This window comes from Emys orbicularis, chromosome 12 (assembly GCF_028017835.1).
Source record: "Emys orbicularis isolate rEmyOrb1 chromosome 12, rEmyOrb1.hap1, whole genome shotgun sequence".
NCBI classification, from domain to species: Eukaryota; Metazoa; Chordata; order Testudines; family Emydidae; genus Emys; species Emys orbicularis.
In genome coordinates this window covers 27,289,016-27,307,930 of record NC_088694.1, presented here as the reverse complement: position 1 = coordinate 27,307,930, position 18,915 = coordinate 27,289,016, and the positions used below count along the sequence as shown (strand labels likewise).

General features: G+C 47.2%; 1 protein-coding gene across 2 annotated transcripts in view; it reads left to right on the top strand.

The window, feature by feature from the left end:
* The first annotated feature begins 329 nt into the window (after positions 1-329).
* RALY (RALY heterogeneous nuclear ribonucleoprotein) overlaps positions 330-18,915 on the top strand; it is a 105,688-nt gene continuing 87,102 nt past the window's right edge. For both annotated transcript variants that reach the window (XM_065414602.1, XM_065414604.1), the window contains exon 1: positions 330-419. In XM_065414602.1, the coding sequence (XP_065270674.1) occupies positions 330-419 (90 nt within the window). The remainder of the gene's footprint in view (positions 420-18,915) is intronic.

Here is an 18,915-nt window from a genome sequence, read left to right as displayed (position 1 = left end):
AATTAGATGGCCGTTGTTCTCTTCAAACCTGGAAAACATAATGTGTTTATTCCAGCAAACTGGGGGAAATTAGATAGATGTGCTTAATTGCTAACAAATGTTTCCAGACAACAAAGAGGTGAGAGGTTGAGTAATTAGCCAGGTTCCGATAGCTGAGTAGCCAATAAATTGTCAGAATCCTTAATATGCCTGCACAGGTTTTGTTGCTGTTAAGTGGATGAAGCAAAGGCCTTGAAATTACAGGGGCACCATCATCCCCCCACCTCCCACGCTCCCTGGGAACACTCACAGCTGCTTTAAACAACTTAATATTTCAGACGCCAGCGTCAATGGTCCCTCGCTGCTTTAATTACCACCTGCGATCCAGGGGGTGCATTCGGAATGAAGGGGTTGGAGGGAGCATGGCAAGGTTTCCTCAGGTTAGTCTGCCCCCTTGACATTTTATTTGCTCAGAGATGGGGGTGGGAGGCAGACAGCCCATGCACCTGGAGGATCTTAGAACCCTTTCAAGCACCTGTACAGCAAGCTTATCTCCTTGTTTCCCAGCTACAGTAATTGAATGTGAAATTACCCCAGCCCTTGAGAGGGCTCTTGAATTTAATGAGTCCCATCCCAATCCCTTGCCTTCTGTCAGAGAAGGGTTTGTCTGGGCAGAGGAAGCTCCTCGTCTTCCTTGGTCTGGGGGAGAGGCACTCTCCCCCCCTCGTGCAGAGTGCTCCAAGGGGCAGACACATGCACTCTTGAAAAGCTGCCTACATGATGAGAGGCAGTGGCAATTGGCTTCTTCCACAGCAGCACCCCAGAGCACCTGAGTGGAAAGCCAGGGGCATGCACAGGGCAATGAGGGCTTTTGCCACTGGGTGACCTCAGTTAACACAGCAAGGAATTTCTGTTATTGCTGATGAACAGAATAATCTTTTGCATTTATATCACACCACTCATGATCCCAAAAGTATGTGCTCACAGATGGGAACCTTTGCGCTACCAAAATGCAGACGCCTTTGCAGAGGCGCTGGAACTACGGGTGCTGGGGGTGCTGCCGCACCCCCTGGCTTGAAGTGGTTTCACTTATATACAGGGTTTGGTTCAATGGCTCCCAGCACTGCCACTAAACAAATGGTTCCATTACCCCTGCACCTTTGGGTTGGAGGACGGCAGGTAGACACACAGCTTGCTGCACTGTAGTGGGGCAATGGGGAAAATATAGTTTCTGGGGACACCAAAGCAAACACTTGCCCTTACAACAAGATCTCAGGTCTCCACACACAGCAGACAAGCCCTTGCACTCACAAGAAAAACCCACAAAGAGTGAACTGTGGAGAAAACAGTATGTACGGATGCAATTACTGACTGTATCATAATGCAGATGCACAACATGATGTTCTTTTTATGTAGCTATTTTTATGTAGGGTTTTTAAAAAGAAAACTGAAAAAAAAAACCCAGAAATTTCACCATGTGGCATCACTCTGACACTCCCGTGGGACATCAGCAGGGTTGGAACCTTTAGATCCATCACATAGACCTCTGCTACTTAATCCAATGGATTTAACTGATAGCAGTAGTAGGCTGTCATCCTCTCTGTGGACCAACACTGGAGGGGAATGAGACCCTCTGCCACTGGGTTTCACAGACACTTGCTGAGAGCAGAGGAAAGGTGACATTCAGGAACCTTGGATTCCAACCCAGGCCCTGCAGGGGAGTGCGCTGTAGTGGGCACAAACTCTTCCGACCATTCTTGCCTTCTGCTCCATCCCTTCCAACCTGCTCCAGTATCTTCCCCGCTCCTTGTCCCAGTCCTATTCTTCTCACCTAGTGCCAGTCTTCACTCTCCATGCTTATCATTATAGTCCCAGTCTCCTTGCTCAGCAAGTCCTACTCTCCCCCCTCCAGACTCTCTGTCCCAGTCTCCCCTTCCCATTTCCAGTCTCCTTAACCAGCCAGTCACAGTTCCCCCTCCCCAACTCCCAGTCTCAGTTTCCATCGCCCTCCCATAGGCTTCCTGTCCCAATCTACTATCCCGTCCCCTGCAGAACCAGCCCTTGTCCCCCTGCATTCGAATCAGACAGCTTCCCACACCCATTCCAGCCCATGCGACCCACCTTGGTGCTCCCTTCCAACCCCCGAATGTCTGAGCCATAGCCCGACTCTCTAATGCAGCTCACCTCAGAGCAGCTTCTAGTTTCCATCCCTGTCCAAACCCCAGGAAACAACTCTGCCCCCAGCAATGCACATGATTCAATTATGGAGAATAAGGGGATGGGTTGAACCTGACGTGCAAGCGAGTCCATGAGGCAAATTCTCTAGGGATGTTTAAACCTGAGGATTGGGCCACAAACCCATGCTTCCCCATATGATGACAATGATAGATGAGAGAAAGGTTGGTTGTCTCCTTATCACGGTGATTGGAAGATTTTTTTTCCCCCGAGGCATAAATGTTAAGATAGAGTTTGCCTGAAGAATGTCCTACGGAGAGTCATTTATTTTGGGGCAGTGTTAGTCTCCACTGGAAATCTGACACATTGTTTCGTTCTTATTTCTTTTATGGATGCCTTTGCTCGATCACATTTATTTTTTGTAAAGACATTGCAACAGCGAGACTGATTCAGCATATGGGCAGTTGGAAGATAGCACAGCACAGATCAACATCTGATAAGATTTAGGTCCGAGTTGGTTATCTGTAGCTGTTTAGTCCAGTCCCTACTCTTCCAGCTACTTTCTCTGTGAAGTAGATTGTCCAGAAATAACTGACTAGCTGCCCATTTGTGTACGAAGATTCCTTTTCTGATCCCACTCGTCCCACAGGGTGTAGAGGCTCATTCACTCATCTGGATTTCCGCTGAGTCGATTGGGTACAGCTCATATATTTTCACCAACTAGTTACATCGAAACATAATTCTCCAAGTATGGGTTATTCACAACACTGGTCAAAGTTCTTTGAGTTTTGAAACTTTGCAGAAATCTGAAATTAAAAAAACCCCACAGGAATTAAATTAAAACAGAATCACAAACATTTCCCCCCGTTTTCAAACTACTATTAAACTGGTGGAAATGTTTTGAGCTTTGAGATTCCAAATTTTGAAAGAAAATCAGGGAAAAAATCCAAACAAATGTGATATCCACTCTCTCTCCTCCCCACCACCACCACGTTTGGGTTTTTTAGGCCATCTCTAGTTGCTGATCAACTTTGACTATTCATTTTGTGTGGTTGGTGTCCTGTGGCCGGAGTACTTTACACAGCGAAATAACATATAGCATACTTCCCAGGACAAATAAGGGTCCCTACTAAAATTCATTCCATTGTGGGGACTTGCCATTTTCATAAAGGCCCAGCAGCCATCTCAGTTTTCATGATTCGTATGTAATAAGTAAACTCTCTGAGGTCCGGGCCATCTTTTGTTCTGTGTTTGCAACCTCTAGAACACTGGTCTCCTGGTCCATGATTCATAGATTATAAGGCCACAAAGCACCACTGTGATCACCTAGTCTGACCTCCTGTATAACACAGGCCAGAGAACTTCCTTGAAGTAATTCCTTCAATCTTTTAGAAAAACATCCAGTCTAGGTTTAAAAATCTTGGAGAATCCACTGGGTCTCCTACGCACTGCCATGATACAAATAATAAATAACAATAATCTGTTTAATATGTCACTTTTATTTACAAAAACATTAGTGAATCACCTTTTTTCCTCCCACATCACCAGCTCAATGTAAAGTGAAGGCATTGATCCGTGTGTACATAGTAGCTGGTTTTATGGGTACTCGAACTCTCTCACGTGCTGTTTATACTATAACACTCTTATAAGGGGCACTGCCAACTTCTTTACACCCCCAAATTTGCTGTTCCTCAATCTTCTTCATGGATTTTTTAAAAAGGTTTAAACTTAAAGGCCATTTTTCATAGAAAAACAGTATAATTGCACAAGCCATTTAGAACCCAACGTTCCAAGCTGAGTTAACCCAACACTCCTTGTGTCAACATGCCGTATGCATGCACTATACCCAGCAGTCCATGGAGTGCACAATTGCACAGCATTTTCAGTACAAGTGAAAATGTCACTGAAGTGGAGCATGAGATTCGGGGTGGGGGCAGAGATGCCGGTGGGAATTTTGAGGCCGCTTTTGCAGTGCACATTTGAGTTTCCAGCTGGGCTGGTTGGGATGAAAATCAATGAGAGTTTTGCCTGAGGAATGGCTGGAGGGTTCAGCCCAGAGCCCATTTTACAGAAAATGAGACTGAGACAGAGAGATTAAGGGAGATGTCCAGGGACACAGAGGATGTTCCTGCCCCCGCCACACATACAAACACTTCAAACCTAAACATCTTTTGTCTTTGCAAGAACTGAGACAAGCCAGCTTTACAGGCCCATGCACAGATGATGATTGTTGCTTCCACCCCATTTTTAGCACTACAATCCACTCTGTTGCTATGGTTTCAATACTAACGGATCACCGTATGGGAAGTGAAACAACCTCTCAGATGAAAAAGGCCTCGGTAAATTTCGAAGGGATTTACTGTTATTAATAAAACCCCAGCTCCTGGGGTGTGGTGGAGCCACTTCCTGCCACGCCGCCCACAGATTCTGCCCACAAACCCAGTTTAACCAGCCATTGGGGGAACCTTCCTCATTCACCAAGATTCTTCAGTAGTCAAGAGACTCCATCCCTGCTATGACATAGGGGACGACCCTGTTCTTCTGTGAAGCACAGCTGTCACATAAGCCCTGAGACCATTGACAGTTGGTGTAATTCAAAGCAATCCTCGGGCTGCTCTAAGTGACCCTAAGGGACCAGCCTGGCACACAGCAGGGCCAGAATCTGGGGAATCCAATGGCCACCTCTGAACCCCTTCTCCTGAGCTGCTCTGGGCTCTCCTGGGCCAGGATCTCACTGAGGATCTGGGCCAATATTTCTAGTGGGAGACGTTACATCTTACAGTTAGTGGGCTTAGTGCATGCCTGCTCCAGGCTATTACTAGCCTATTAGGAAAGAATCCTGTTACTGTTTATTTACCTGTGTAGCTGCTTAGGAAATGGAAATAAATGCTGAGGGGACTGGGCTTCCTAATGGACAAACGTGTGTGTGTGTGTGTGTGTGTGTGTGTGTGTGTGTGTGTGTGTGTGTGTGTGTGTGTGTGTGTGTGTGTGTGTGTGTGTAGTGCACCATCTTACAAGTCCATCTTGATGTTTTTTAGGTGGGAGAATGAACGTTATAATGAGTGAAATATCGATTTCCCATAAAAGGGTTTTAATCACATGCCCTGACACCCCAACTGGGACAGAGCTCTGCTACAACACCAAATTGCACTTCATACCCCATCTATTTTTCAAACCCTGTATAAATGAGCCTGCCCGCTGGATATATGAGCATTGCCAGCTGTCATACATCACTGGAAATAAGCAAACCACTAGTATCCGGCTGGGGAAGGGAAGGGAATGAACTGACAGTCCCACTAGGGAGGGGTGGGGAGAAACGAGGCTTGGCTTGCCTTTTGGCCCTGCTTGCAGCCCAAGGAACGCTCCATCGGGGTGGCGCTTGCTCTGCTGCTCGTTATCCTGGTGGCTTTCTTGTTCCTGGAGATTTTTGTTTTCCTTGCCACGTGCCCACCGAGCTAGCAAGGCAGGCGTTCCCGTTGTGGAGAGAGCAGGAGCTAATCAGCAGGACAGCACTATGTATCTCCCTGCATTGCTCTTTATTTTCCATGCATGGTGGAAGCAAGACCAGAAGATTCACTTCATAACCCCCGAACGCAGATCTGTAAAGGTCTGGAAGGAGCAGAGCATGGGGACAGGGAGGGAAAGAAGGAAGAGAGTTCTTTGCATAAAGAAAGGCTCCTTTGTTATCACTGCCTAGTCAGGTGTCACAGCAGTGGTCCTTTCAACTGAATTTGGGTGGCAAGCGTGCGCTCCTGACACTACCCAGACATGGGCCTGAATCAGCTGTAGCAGGAGCTCCAGTTAGGCCAGTCCAATGTCTGCTTGCTACTGCACACCCAGGTGACCAGGGCATAGTGAGGGTCAACTCTCACACTGGTAACACTCTCCCATGCATCCGACGAAGTGGGCATTCACCCACGGAAGCTTATGCTCCAATACATCTGTTAGTCTTAAAGGTGCCACAGGACTCTCTGTTGCTTTTTACAGACCCAGACTAACACGGCTACCCCTCTGATACTCTCCTTTTCAATAGCTCCGCAGTGCATATTGCAAACCCCAGTGAATTAAGCCTCACAGACCCTCTGTGAGTTGCTATGGCAAGGAGCCCATTAAAAATACATACCGGCAAATCCTTAGCTGCTGCAAATCGGCATCACTCCATTGAGTTTAATATGCTGATTTATATCAGCTGAGGTTCTGGCCCTTAGATAAACATTATTATCCCCGTTGTATTGATGGGGAAAGTGAGGCACTGAGCGGTAGTGACTTGCACAGGACCAAACTAGGGACTTGCGCAAAATCCAGCGGTTGGAAGCAGAAATTGTATAAACTCAGGCTAGAAATAAAGTGCAAATGTTTTAACAATAAGGGTTACAGCTTACCTAGGGACGTGGTGGAAGTCTTTAAATCAAAATAGGGTGTCTCTTTCTAAAAAATATGCTCTAGCTCAACCGTAAGATATGAGCTTCATGCAAGAATCACTCAGCGCATGTCTATATGGAGACTTACTGCACAGCAAGCTGGGGTGTATCCAGAGCACAGCAGCAGGGCCCACACCGGGACACTGTAGATGTACACCCCAGCTTGCTGCACGGTAAGTCTCCATGTGGACATGCCCTCCGCAAAGTTCTATGGTCAATGTAGTGCAGGAGGTCAAACTAGATGATTTTAAAGCCAGAAGGGACCTTTATGATCTATGAAAACCAGTGGCAAAGGCAGGACCAGAATCCAGGTCTCTTGGGTCCCAGTGCTGGGCTTTATATTGTTTCCATTTTCACCACTCCACAACTCCAGTTTTATGTTACTGTAACTCCAATCAGTGGAATTACATCAGTCTAAAACTGCTGTAATGGGGCGGGGAGGGGAAGGGGAGGATCAAGCTCAGAATCTCTTTGAATCAATGGAATTGCATCATCTTAAAAGTGGAGCAACGCCATGGAGCATCAGAGACGAGATGTTGCCCTTAATTTGGCTCGTGAATTGCTCTCATTATCATATAAACCAGTTGGTGACATAGGGAGTGTCTGGGCTCAGGTCTGGAATGGGTTCCTGGATCTATTTCACTCCCCTCTTCATCATTTGTCTGCAGGCAACTGGCTCTCTGGGTTCCCTTCCATGCCGTCTGCTCAGGATGCATTCAGATCCCTCTCTAGGCTTCTGAACAGGAAGCTCATGCTGTAGCAGGATACTTCCTGCCTGCTGAGAGGAGACACAAACTATTCCTTTATGCTTCCAGCAGAGGGCAAAGTGAATATTCCAGCTTCTCAATGCAACAGCTCTAATCAAAGGTTGCCAGATTCCATGCATGGTCCCACCTCACAGGGTCCTAGAGCCCCAGCTCCAGCTTAAGCCCAAATATCTACACCACAATTAAATAGCCCCTTAGCCTGAGCCCCATGAACCCGAGTCAGCTGGCATTGGCCAGCAGGAGGTGACTAATTGCAGTGTAGACACCCTGAGAAGTGCATTCTTTGGAAGCAAGAGGAAATCTCTGCATTAGCAATTCTCTTATAAACCTCTTCCCGTGCCAGGCTGGCTTTACAGTGCAGTGCTGGTAAGAGAGATGTTCCCCCATTGGGGCAGTCAGATGAATTTCCCCTCAGCTAAAGCTGTGGCCCTGTGAAAGGTCACTTGTTAAAAATAATAAAATAACAACACATTGTACAGGACCTCTCATAGAAACATCATCACTACGAAATCAGGAAGTAGTGTGGTTGACTGGTTAGAACACTGGAGATGAGGACTCAGGACCCCTTGGTTATTTTCCCTTCTTTGTAATCAATTGCCTGTGTTAGCTTGGGCTTGCCACTCTACTTCTCTGTGTCTAAAGGCTCCCTGAGGTCAGTGGAAATACTCCGATTGGTTCAATTCGCCTGGGGGCAGGAGCTTAGTTTCTCTTTAAAATGGGGCTCAGGGCTCTGTCTGGCTGTCTTTCAGGCAAACACCACTGAAATTAATGGAAGGTTCCTCTCAATATGGAGGGTTGGATTTGGCCCCTGGCTCACGCACTGGAGCTAGGTCTGCTTTCGCTGATGAATGAACACGATTTACTCCAGCTCCTACCAGCATGAACCCAGCAGCAGGGCCTCAGTGACAGACACGGACGAGAGCTGCAGTGGTGGAAAGTGGCCAAACCTTCCCTTCTTCAGGGAGGTGCTGGGCAGTGAAGGGACGTGGGTAAGGGCACCAGGAGATGTGCTGCTGCTTCAGTGCCTCTTTCATGGCATCCTCTGCCTGTGGGGTGCCTATGAAGCCCCAGCCGCCCACTGAAACTGAAAATCACCATCTAGAGAGTGACAGTGGAAGCAGCTTTGCAAGTCCCCTTTGGAGGGCAGCAGGGTCTCACTGCTGGTGGGGAGTGCAGTTTGCATCATGGTGAATCTCGCCCAATCAGCCTGATTCTCCCCTCTCTCGCCCCGGTGTATGTCAGAAGGAACTCCCGAAGCTCCAACAGCACAATAGGAGAATCGGGCCCTATGCCCTCTGCTCCCTGGGTGAAAGGCTCCCTAGATGTGCCAAGTGCGATTACTAAGTCGATATCCCAGAAGCTTCCTGTTCCAAGGTGTTTACAGTAATAATAGCACCATTTGGTTAGCCAGTGTGAGATCACCATAAAAATAGCATTCAAATTGTGCATTGGGGCATATGGCCAAAACGGGAATGCACGAGGCTTCCTTTCTACTGCGAGGCAGAAGGAACACCAGAACTTAATTACAGGCAGCAAATGCTGATTTCTTTAATTAAAAGGACTTTAGTGACTCCAAAACAGATGGCTGATCTCTCATAGTATCAGAACTAGAGCCCGGAGTACCTTTAAAATCTGAAGAGATGTGTGAAAAAATAGAGAAAACAACTTCACTGTCTTTTTCTGGGTAATTCATTAAATGTACCCCTTTCCTGTGTATGGGTCAGCTCCTCGGCCGATGCAAATCAGCATCACCTCATTGACTTCCACTGAGCCATGCCAATTTTCACCAGATGAGGATGTGGCCCTATACATTTTTGTGACATACAGTCTCCTGGCAGCCAGTCAGACCTTGTATGCAACACTGATTGTTTAGTGTCTGCACTCCCAGGGCTGTATTCTGATCTCAGTGACGCCAGTGTAAATCCAGAGTAACTCCACTGACTTCAATGAAGTTACACCAGCATAACTGAGATCAGATACACATTTCCACTCCTGGGCTTTTTGAACACCTGTCTCCTTACCTGCGAATGACTGCTAATGGAGAACTGCTTATTTTGTTACATGTGTATCCCTAATGCCAAGTGTTGTCGGGAGCAACAGGGGCTGGGTTCAAATGTCTAGTGGTTCCTCTTAAAATTAACCCACACACCAGCTTGACCCCGTACCTAGGATCCTGAGAAAACTAACAACCTTCCCTGGGTCCCCTTACCAGGCAATACTTCCCCTCCCTCAAGCACTGAGTCTGTGTATGAAACCAGGGAAAACTGTATTAGGAGGCAAGGGAACCCAGCACCAACATGGGAAAACATGGCACCAATATAGCTAAATGAATGATAAGTAAAGCACTCCCTCGCGGTATTTTTGGCAGTCATCCTTTAACTCAGTTTCCACCCACCAATTTCTCCTAACTCCAGAAGAAGGTTTATAGCTGTAAATCCTGAGCAAAGATGGGGGACCTCCCTTTGGCCTGGACGTAGGCATCTAAGTCCCTTTGTGGTCCCTTTAGGCCACACCCTTCTCCTTGGCATTTCCCATTGGCTAGCCTAGGCGGCTCTCTGCTCAGAATGCTGGCTTCTGCAAATCCCATTCTTAGGTGCTTAAATCTCCTCCTGCATCCTATTGGATTCCCAGCACGGTGCACACACCTAAGTGTTAGGCACTGAGTGTTGAACTCCTGAGTCCCTCTTGTGAACCCCAGTCTTAGGATCCTAAACCCTATTGACTTTCAATGACACTAATTCCTAGTCTGCTCTGAAATCTTAGGCCAACTTAGCTATGTCACTCAGAGGTGTGAAACATTCAATACTCCTGACATAGTTAAGCGACCTAAGCCCCAGGGTAGACACCACTAGATCGATGGAAGAATTCTTCCATCAACCTGGCTACTGCTTCTTGAAGCGGTGGATTTACTACAGCGATGAAAAGCCCCCTTCTGTAGCTGTAGCAAGTGTCTACAGTGGTGTAACTGCAACTGTGCCACTCTAGCACTTGTAGTGTAGACATAGCCCTAGACTCCTAAGTGCCTAAGTCACTTAGGCTCCGCAGTTCCTCATCTGTAAAATGGGGATAACAGTATGTTCCTATCTTCCAGGGTTGTGTTGATAAATATGGCTAAGACTGCAAGGTGCTCACACACTACACTAATGGGGGTTATATAATTACCTAAGGTAGATTTAAAGAGTTTTCGAGTGATGGAGAATCCACCATGTTCCTTGGTAAGTTGCTCCAATGGTTAATTACCCTCAATATTAAAAATATGCACCTTATTTCTAGTCTAAAATTTGTCTAGCTTCAACTTCCAGTCATTGGATCTTGTTCTGCCTCTGTCTGCTACACGAAAGAGCAGACTACTATCAGAAATCTCCTCCCCTTGTAGGTACTTATAGACCATCAACAAGTCATTTCTTAAACTTCTCTGGGATAAACTAAATAGATTTAAGTCCCAGATGGTTCCAGAAATTGCTGAGGCTGAGCGAAATCAAAACGTAAGGAAAAAACTACAGCAGCCAAATATTTATGAACCTCCCAAATGATCTGATTCAGGTTTCGGTGCATTCTTCTTTTGAGGAGGCTTCTTATGTTATCTGAACTAGAGCTGGGTCTGGCTGCAAATCTGAACTTTCCCCCAGTTCAGTGGTGTTCACCTGCTGGATTTTGGGTCAGGCTTTCCACTGAACCACTTCCCCATCCGTTCCTTAAAGGGATAGTTATTAGTTTGGGTATAAATGGCTGGTGTTCCATAACTGCTAAGTAAATTCCAAATGGCAGCCTCTCCTGAAGTGCCTTGATGCGTCAGAGCTTCTTCCTTCCCTCTGAAGGAGATAAAAATCTCTCTGGGTTTAGGACTTGATCGTTGCTAACATGACAACAGAAGGCTGTTGCTCGCTGCTTAGGAACCAGCTAACTTGAGAGGAGTTTGAATGTAATGCTCTTGACCCTGAGGTTCACATTTCGCTTTAGCCAAATAAACAATGAATTGGAGAACCAGATGGAAGCTTTGCTTTAAGGAACGATTTCAAGCATTTCTGGGAGCCACACATTCTCTGTGGCTTGCATTATTATCTTTTGCTTTCATATTTCCCTCCTCTGCCCGCTCTGGAATCAGGTATTTTTCATTTATTTATTTAGTTGCTTTGGTTTCAATAAAATTGCCCCTGCAATAGCACAGAGCCATAAAATATGAGCACAGAGAATCAGTATTCCAGAGCTCTCCTGTTGAGGTCCCATTTGCCTCTTTGCTTTCCTTTATTTGTTTGAGGGTTGTTTTTTTTTTTTTAAAGTTGGCTCTTTGTGCGGTATGTGTTACTGTAGCGGGGTGGACACCCGCTCCTGCCTGGAAGGGCTTGAAAGCAGCCCTGGAGAGGGCTGTAGCTCTAAAAGCTGGGTTGATTGGGGAAGCGGCCACATCTGGGCCACACCCCAATCAGGCCACAGCTGGCCTGTATAAAAAGGCTGGGAGCCAGGAGATCAACAGACTCTCTCTGCGTTCAGGGAGAGAAGGGCCTGGCTGCAGAGAGCTTACCTAAGTGCCTAGAGTGGAGCAGGGCTGGGGAAAGGCCAAGGGAGCCCGGGAGCTCCGGCCTAGGAAAGCCCCAGGCTGCAGGCCTAGGGTAAGGCCAAAGGGGCACTTGGGTTGCAGGAGGCAGCCCATGGGTAGGCAGAGGCAGCAGGTCCAAACCCCTTTGCCTGTGATGAGTGGCTTATACTGCAGTCTGCCCCAGTGAATGGGGGCTAGATGGAGACTGGGGAGTAGCCAAGACTGAGGCGAAGTGGGGATAGTGGGTGGGGGTTCCCCTGGGAGGGGGAGCCCTGAGGCTGTGAGGGGTTACTGCCGGGGGGGCAGCACCTCAGATAAAAGAGGCACCGGGGTCCTGGGAGGGACACGGGGGCCAGAAGCGGCAGCGGGACACTGGCCTGCAGAGGGCGCTCCAACGGCTGGAAGAGCTAATTCCTGAGGACAACCAGCAGGAGGCACCGCAGGGGTGAGTCCCTGCACCGTCACAGTTACACACCCCACTGTCCCGCAAGGAGAGTCCCAATTTGACACCGCCGTAAGAGTGGAATCAAGCTCCAGTGTGTGGATCCTCGCGGGAGTTATCTGAACCGTTGTTGTGTTTTTGATGGGAATGGTTTGTCCTTTCCTGTCACACATATTTCCTGTGAAGATGGCCCATTTTTCTTAGCTGTAAGTGGAATTGCCGGAAACTGATAAGTTGTGTTGCTCTTCCCCTCCAATGAATCATGCTGCCTTCTTTTCCCCATCATACACACTCTTCAGGTTCAGGGTAGCCTCGGCCCCACAATAAATACTTTTTCGAGCACAGCGTTCTATAAATCTAATCCAAAGAACTGGAAGTTTTAAAGGCGCTCTCTCCACTCACACTCCCATCCCCCTTAGCCCTGCAGCTAATACTGGGACATCAGAGATCATTCTGAGTGTGGTTATTTGAGCTTTTCACATAATTTTAGCAAATCTGTGGAGAGGTAATTACACTGCCGCATTCAACAGCACTATCCAAATGGCAGGTGTGAAATTAAGAGCACATAGGACATTAGCTCAGGATTTAGGAAATGTGGATTCTGTTCTTGACTTTGCCTCTGGCCTGCTGCACAATTTGGGCAAATCACCAGCCCTCACTGTCTCCATCTGTAGAGTTGGATTATTGAGACTTGCCTTCTTCTGTAAAGCACAGAGATCTACACGCATGCCAAGGAGTATTATGCAGAACTAAGGGCTTATCCTGATGCTCTGACTCAGTCTAGCAAGACTCATTGAGGCAAGACTTGTTCCCCCGTTGGTGAGGTTCCACTGCCTGGCTTTGGGTGGTGGGGGTGTTGCTGAAAGCACATCACAGAGAACTGTTGTGTGTGTGCCTAATGCATGTCAGTGGGGAGGTGGGGGTGGACAGGCAGGAGTGTGACCAGTAACTCTGTGGCTAGGTAGATCCACCTGACAGTAACCCAGCATTGGGCGAGGGAAGGTGCAGTCTGGAGGGACAGTGACTCCCCTGCCCCTATGTGGACGATACCCCCACCCAGATCTAGCAGAACTCCCCTGCGCTCTGCCCATTTCCTTGGCTTGGCCAGGCCACTCTTGCCTGGATTTGGGCATCACTGGGAGATTCACTTGAGTAAGAGACTTGGCTTGAAATGAGTATAGTTAAAATGAGGTATATCCATCCAGCCGGCCTCTAGCCAGCCCGCTCCCATGAGCCGTCCAGAGCCTCGAACACATCCAGTACTGGAGCCTGCACTGGACTGATGCAAACCTCTCTCTTCAGGCTATGGACATAGTCATGGCCAAACTGTTCTGCAAAGCGCAGGCACAAGCATCGGGCCTTCCGTTTTTCTGCATGCAAAAGGGAGTCCAGCCTTTGGCGACATAGGCCCTGAATAGAGATATATTCAATGACTAGTAATTAAAACGCTAATAGAAAAATAGGGCCTGATTCTGATCTCGCTTATACTGGTGTAAATCAGGAGTAATTCCACTGAAGTGAATGGAGGTTACACCCTGTGCAAAGTGAGACGAGATCCAGGCCCCAAGGCAACAATATCAGTGATGGCAAAGTTATTAATTATTCTTATTACCAGAACACCTAGGAGCCCCAGTGCTGGACCAGGACTCCAGTGTGCTGGGTGCTGTACAAACACAGAGCAGAAAAAAAGCTTACAATTTAAGAAGGATTATTAGAAAGAAAGGATGGTCTGAAGCAAATCTTCTTTGCAGCCTCTGTCCTTTTTTAGCTCAGATTCTCAAAGTATCAGGATGCAGGCACTTAACTCCCTTATGATCCTTGGAATATCCCAAGCTTGCTTTGTTTGTTTGTTTGTTTGTTTGTTTGTTTGTTTGTTTGTTTGTTTGTTGGAATTTCACACACTTTGGAAAATAAAACTAGGTTAGTCAGTTTCATTTATCTTTCTAGTCAGTTTCATTTTCTAATTCAATTCCCTACCACAGGCCTATTATAATTAGGGTCTAAGACACTGGAGGGAAAGGCTGAACTCCAGGAAAAAAAACAGTATTAACTCAAACAAAAACAAACTTATGGAGACCTTTCTGTGTATGTCAGATTTTATGCCTCCCCGCACCTCTGTTATTTAAAAAAAGGAAACCCACAAAATCTAAATTTTGTGTCTAAAATGAGATGTTCGTGTCCCTTTAATTCTGGAAGCCGAGGAGTGTTTGCCTGTCAAATCAGCCTTTGAAATGATAAAGAATTCTTAGCCCTGCTGCTGCTTCTACTGTTGCTGCGATCTGTGGCTATCAGCTGGGCCTGAGCCAACACAGCCTGGTATGGTTCTTGGTGAAATTTCACATGAGATATGCACCATTTGCTCCAAGAGGAGAGTTTTTTTATATAGCTGCTTTAACAAAAGCCATATTAGCAATACAAACAGATGAAATTGGACTGAGGTCAGATCGTGCAAGTTGGGGCAGATGAGGTTTCCTGACCAGAATCTGACTACCTCTGCATCAAAAAAAATGCCTGAATTCATTTAAAAATGCCTCTGCAAATCTTGGACTCTCAGCCATTTGGGAAGCGTCGCAACGTTAATCACAGAGCGCCAGATCCTTACTGTCTTTGAAGCGTCCTCTCTCTCCCCATTCCTGCGCCTTCACTGTTATTTCATGGCCTCTGCACCTGAGTCCAAGAGCGTGCATGGTGCTCTGTTTCTGAACCTTGGGAGGTTTTTACTGGGCCCTTTTGAAAGTGGAAGAAAACAGCATATGACTCTGTTCTACTTACTTTTTTGCTTATTAAAAACTAGGGCTGGGGAAATGTAAACAATTGTCCAGGAAGGTTTTTTTCTGAGGTCTAAGCACCTTCCTCTCAAATCCCAAGGGCTAATTCAGCCACTGGAGTAACTTAGAGCAACCTCAGGGTAGTGCCTTGCAGCAGTCCCACGGGGCCATTCCACCAGCCCAGGATCTCTAGAGCCAATGACCATGCACCCAACACACCCCTGTGGAGGTAGGACCAGGAATTGCTGGCACAGAGCCACCCACACCAGATTTACTCCACCCAGGGATTCCCCTACCCAAGTGGAACCCCCATCTGTCCTGTTAGGTCATTTTTCTAGCTGCTTTGCATGCAGGGAGCCAAGATTCTGGCTGGTAAATTATATCAAACCCAGGCATCCTCCATATCTTGCTGAGTTAAAAGGGGCAGGAGAGACTCACCTTTGTGAAATGTCACCTTGTATATTAATCTTCCTTTTACAGTGTCTGATCTTCTTGTCAAATGCCAGCCCTGTTCTCCTCGGCACTGTGGTAATGAATGATGATGTACTGAGCAAGCAGAAGATAACTCATTGTTCCTTAAGTTAGATTGACTGTGCTTGCTGAGAACAGCAGAAATCAGGGCCTGGAAGAGTATACCGTGCAAAAGTTGAGTGAATTTTCAGAGGCAATGCCTCCGTGGCACAAAAAAGCCCATCTGAATTTTATTTTCTGCGGAAGGACAAGTTGAACTGTGTCCTCCTAATTAGAAAGATCTGCACAGTGCAGAGGAGAGAAAACCACAGGAAATGTCATTGTGGGGACACCCAGCAGGGAGATGAAGCTATGTAGGGTATTCCCCACTCTCCGGTGCACATAGACACAGGTGACTCACCCCTTTGCAAAAAACACATGCAGGGGGCAGGCAAAAACCTGTAGGGATAGTTACATAAGAGCTGCCATAGTAGGTTAGACCATGGTCCATCTTGCCCAGTATCCTGTCTCCAACAGTGGCCCGTACCAATGTTCCACCTGCCTTCCCCTTCAGGCTTCTGGTAGACAAAGGTTTAGGATCGCCATGAGCATGGGGTTGCATCCCTGACCATGTTGGTTAATGGCCATTGATGGACCTGTCCTCCATGAACTTATCCAGTTCTTTTTTTAACCCAGTTATACTTTTGGCCATCACAGCCTCCCATGGCAAAGAGTTCCACAGGTTAGCTGTGTATTGTGTGTAAATATACTTCCTCTTGTTTGTATTAAACCTGCTGCCTATTCATTTCTTCAGATGAGCCCTGGTTTTCGTATTGTGTGAGAGTAAATAACGCTGCTTTATTCATTTCTCCACATCATGATTTTATAGACCTCTGTCATGTCCCCACTTAGTCATCTTAGTTGTCTGAATAGTTGTTGCAGGGAGGGTTCCAGGAATCCATAGGGCAGAGGAGTGGTTTCTGATGTCTCCCCAGCCTCTGCAATTTGTTCTGTATTTGGCTCCTACCCACCTCACAGGCCCTGCGGGTCCCACAGCTGGCGGGAGATGGGGAGAATGCAGGCCAATAGGCATGTGTTGACTCGTAAAAGCCACCTTGGGAGGCAATGGCTGTTTCCCTCAGAGCATTTTTGCAGGGGAGGGAAACCCAGAACCCAGCTCAGGTTTGCTTGTAATGGAGTATGCAAACCAGAGTCAGTGATCTTTGTGCAGATGGGGGCATAGTGTGCAAATGAGGCTTAGACCATGGGACTAAGAGGGAAGTTGGGGTCCTTGTTCTGATCTCTTGGGGCTGTGTGCCTGGGACAAAGCCACTAAGGCTAGGGTTGTGTGTAAGCTGCTCCACAGCCTTGTTTCCAGAGCACTCTGTTGCACACCCGCATAGGTCCATGTAGGTGCCCACCTCAGAGCCTAAATACACTGGGCCTGGATCTCCTCAGACTTACACCAGTTCCACACTGGCCCAACTCTATTAAAATCAGTGGAGTTACATCAGCATAAGACTGAAGTGGGGAATCAGGTCTGTTGGCTGCAGGGACGTCACCCCAAATCTACACCAGAGCAAGAGGAGATTTAGGCTCAATATGTGCTGGAAGAAGCAGCTTTACTCTCCTTCTAAAGAACAAGCCCGAGGGAGTATTTTATTCAGGTGCATATTCAAGGCTTGAGTCTCCCCTCATCCAACTAACTCCACTCACTCAGTAGGGTTATGCCAAATTTACACTGGGATAAGCAAGAGCAGCTGTTCATGTCTGCACCATATACAATATGCTGTGTTGCCATAACCCAGAGCAAACAAACCATTTCATTGGAAAAGCCCTAACCCAGAATAAATCCGAGGACTTTCCTTGGGGGGAAACCCTCAGTGCATTCATTTTTAAACATCTCTTGTAAAGTAAGACCCTGGTAATTTTTTTTAAACCTCTTTCCTTCCCTTGTCATTTGTCAATGCACTTTGTAAGCCTCTAGTCTTTCTAGGTAGGAGATATCCAGGCAGGAATAAACTAGGCACAGGTGCTGTAAACTCACCAAATTCCTCTGTAATGACTTCCCAGTGTATACTTCCTGGTTCTGATGCTTTGCCTGGGTGTTTAGTGCAGGAAGAGGAAGCGGAAGGAATACTGAGTCCTTGGTATAATGCTCCTGTGGATTAGATGCTGGGTGATGAAGAGGCGGAAAACTTGGCTTCTATTCCTAAATCTGCTACTGACCGGCTGAGTGACCTTGGATAAGTCACTTAATCTACCCTGAGCCTCTATTGTCCCTCCCACTGTCTGTCTGGTGTGTCTATTTAGTCTGCCAGTTTTGGGGGGCAGGGGCTGTCTCTCATGATGTGTACAGGGTCTAACACAGTGGGGCCCCTTTCTGTGTAAATGGTGGTTTTAAAATGGCTCACGGTTCAACCGCCTGACACAGCCCCACAAAGGCATATGGGCATTAGCTGGAAGTAATGGAGAGGAATAACTGCAGGGGCACAGTTCCGTTTGGCTGGCTCGCGTGGATAAAGGACAGCGCACAGCCTCAGGAAATAAGAAGGGAAAGCTGCAACTTGCAGCCTGCACGACAGTTTCCTGTGAGGGACACCCAAGTCCCTTTCCCTGCCTCCATGCTGTGTGTTTCCTTGTATTGTGCCACAGCGTGTCCTGTGCAGGGCACTGAGCGGAACAGCGCCAGCATTGGGAAGGGCAGTGGAGATCTTAGCAGTGGAAACTCCCCAGTCAACCTGCTTGGCAAACTCGAAAAGCGCTGCTGGAAATCCAGCCACCCAATCTGCACTCCTTGCTCAGGCCAGAGCCCATGGACCACAAGGAGAGGTTTGCCCAAGCAAAGACTGCCGGATTTGGTCTCAAGCACCAAACTGAGGGGATAAGTGATTTTCCAGTCAGTCTTCCAGACCTGAGAGGGTACAAGTGCCACACGCAACCCATGGGCTGAACTCTTTGTACTCCCAGCATTTTATTAATCTAGTCCTTTGAAGTGGCTCCATTTAGCATCTGAGCCACCTGAATTGGCATCACTGGAAATGGAGTCTTCACTCAGTGACAAAGGGAAAACACTTCCTTCGGACCTGGCAATCCAGCAGTGTGATACTGGGGGGAACCGAGCAATACCCAAGGGTCTTGTATGCACAGCTGAAGGTTGAATAGAGTCATAGATTCATAAGTTATAAGCCCAGAAGGAGCCATTGTGATCTTCTTGTCTGACCACCTGTATAACACAGGGCATAGGACTTCCCTGCATTAATTCCTGTTTGAAGTAGAGCAGATCTTCCAGAAAAACATCTAATCTAGATATAAAGATTGCCAATGATGGCGAATCCACCAAAACCTTTGGTAGGTAGTTCCAATGGTTAATTAC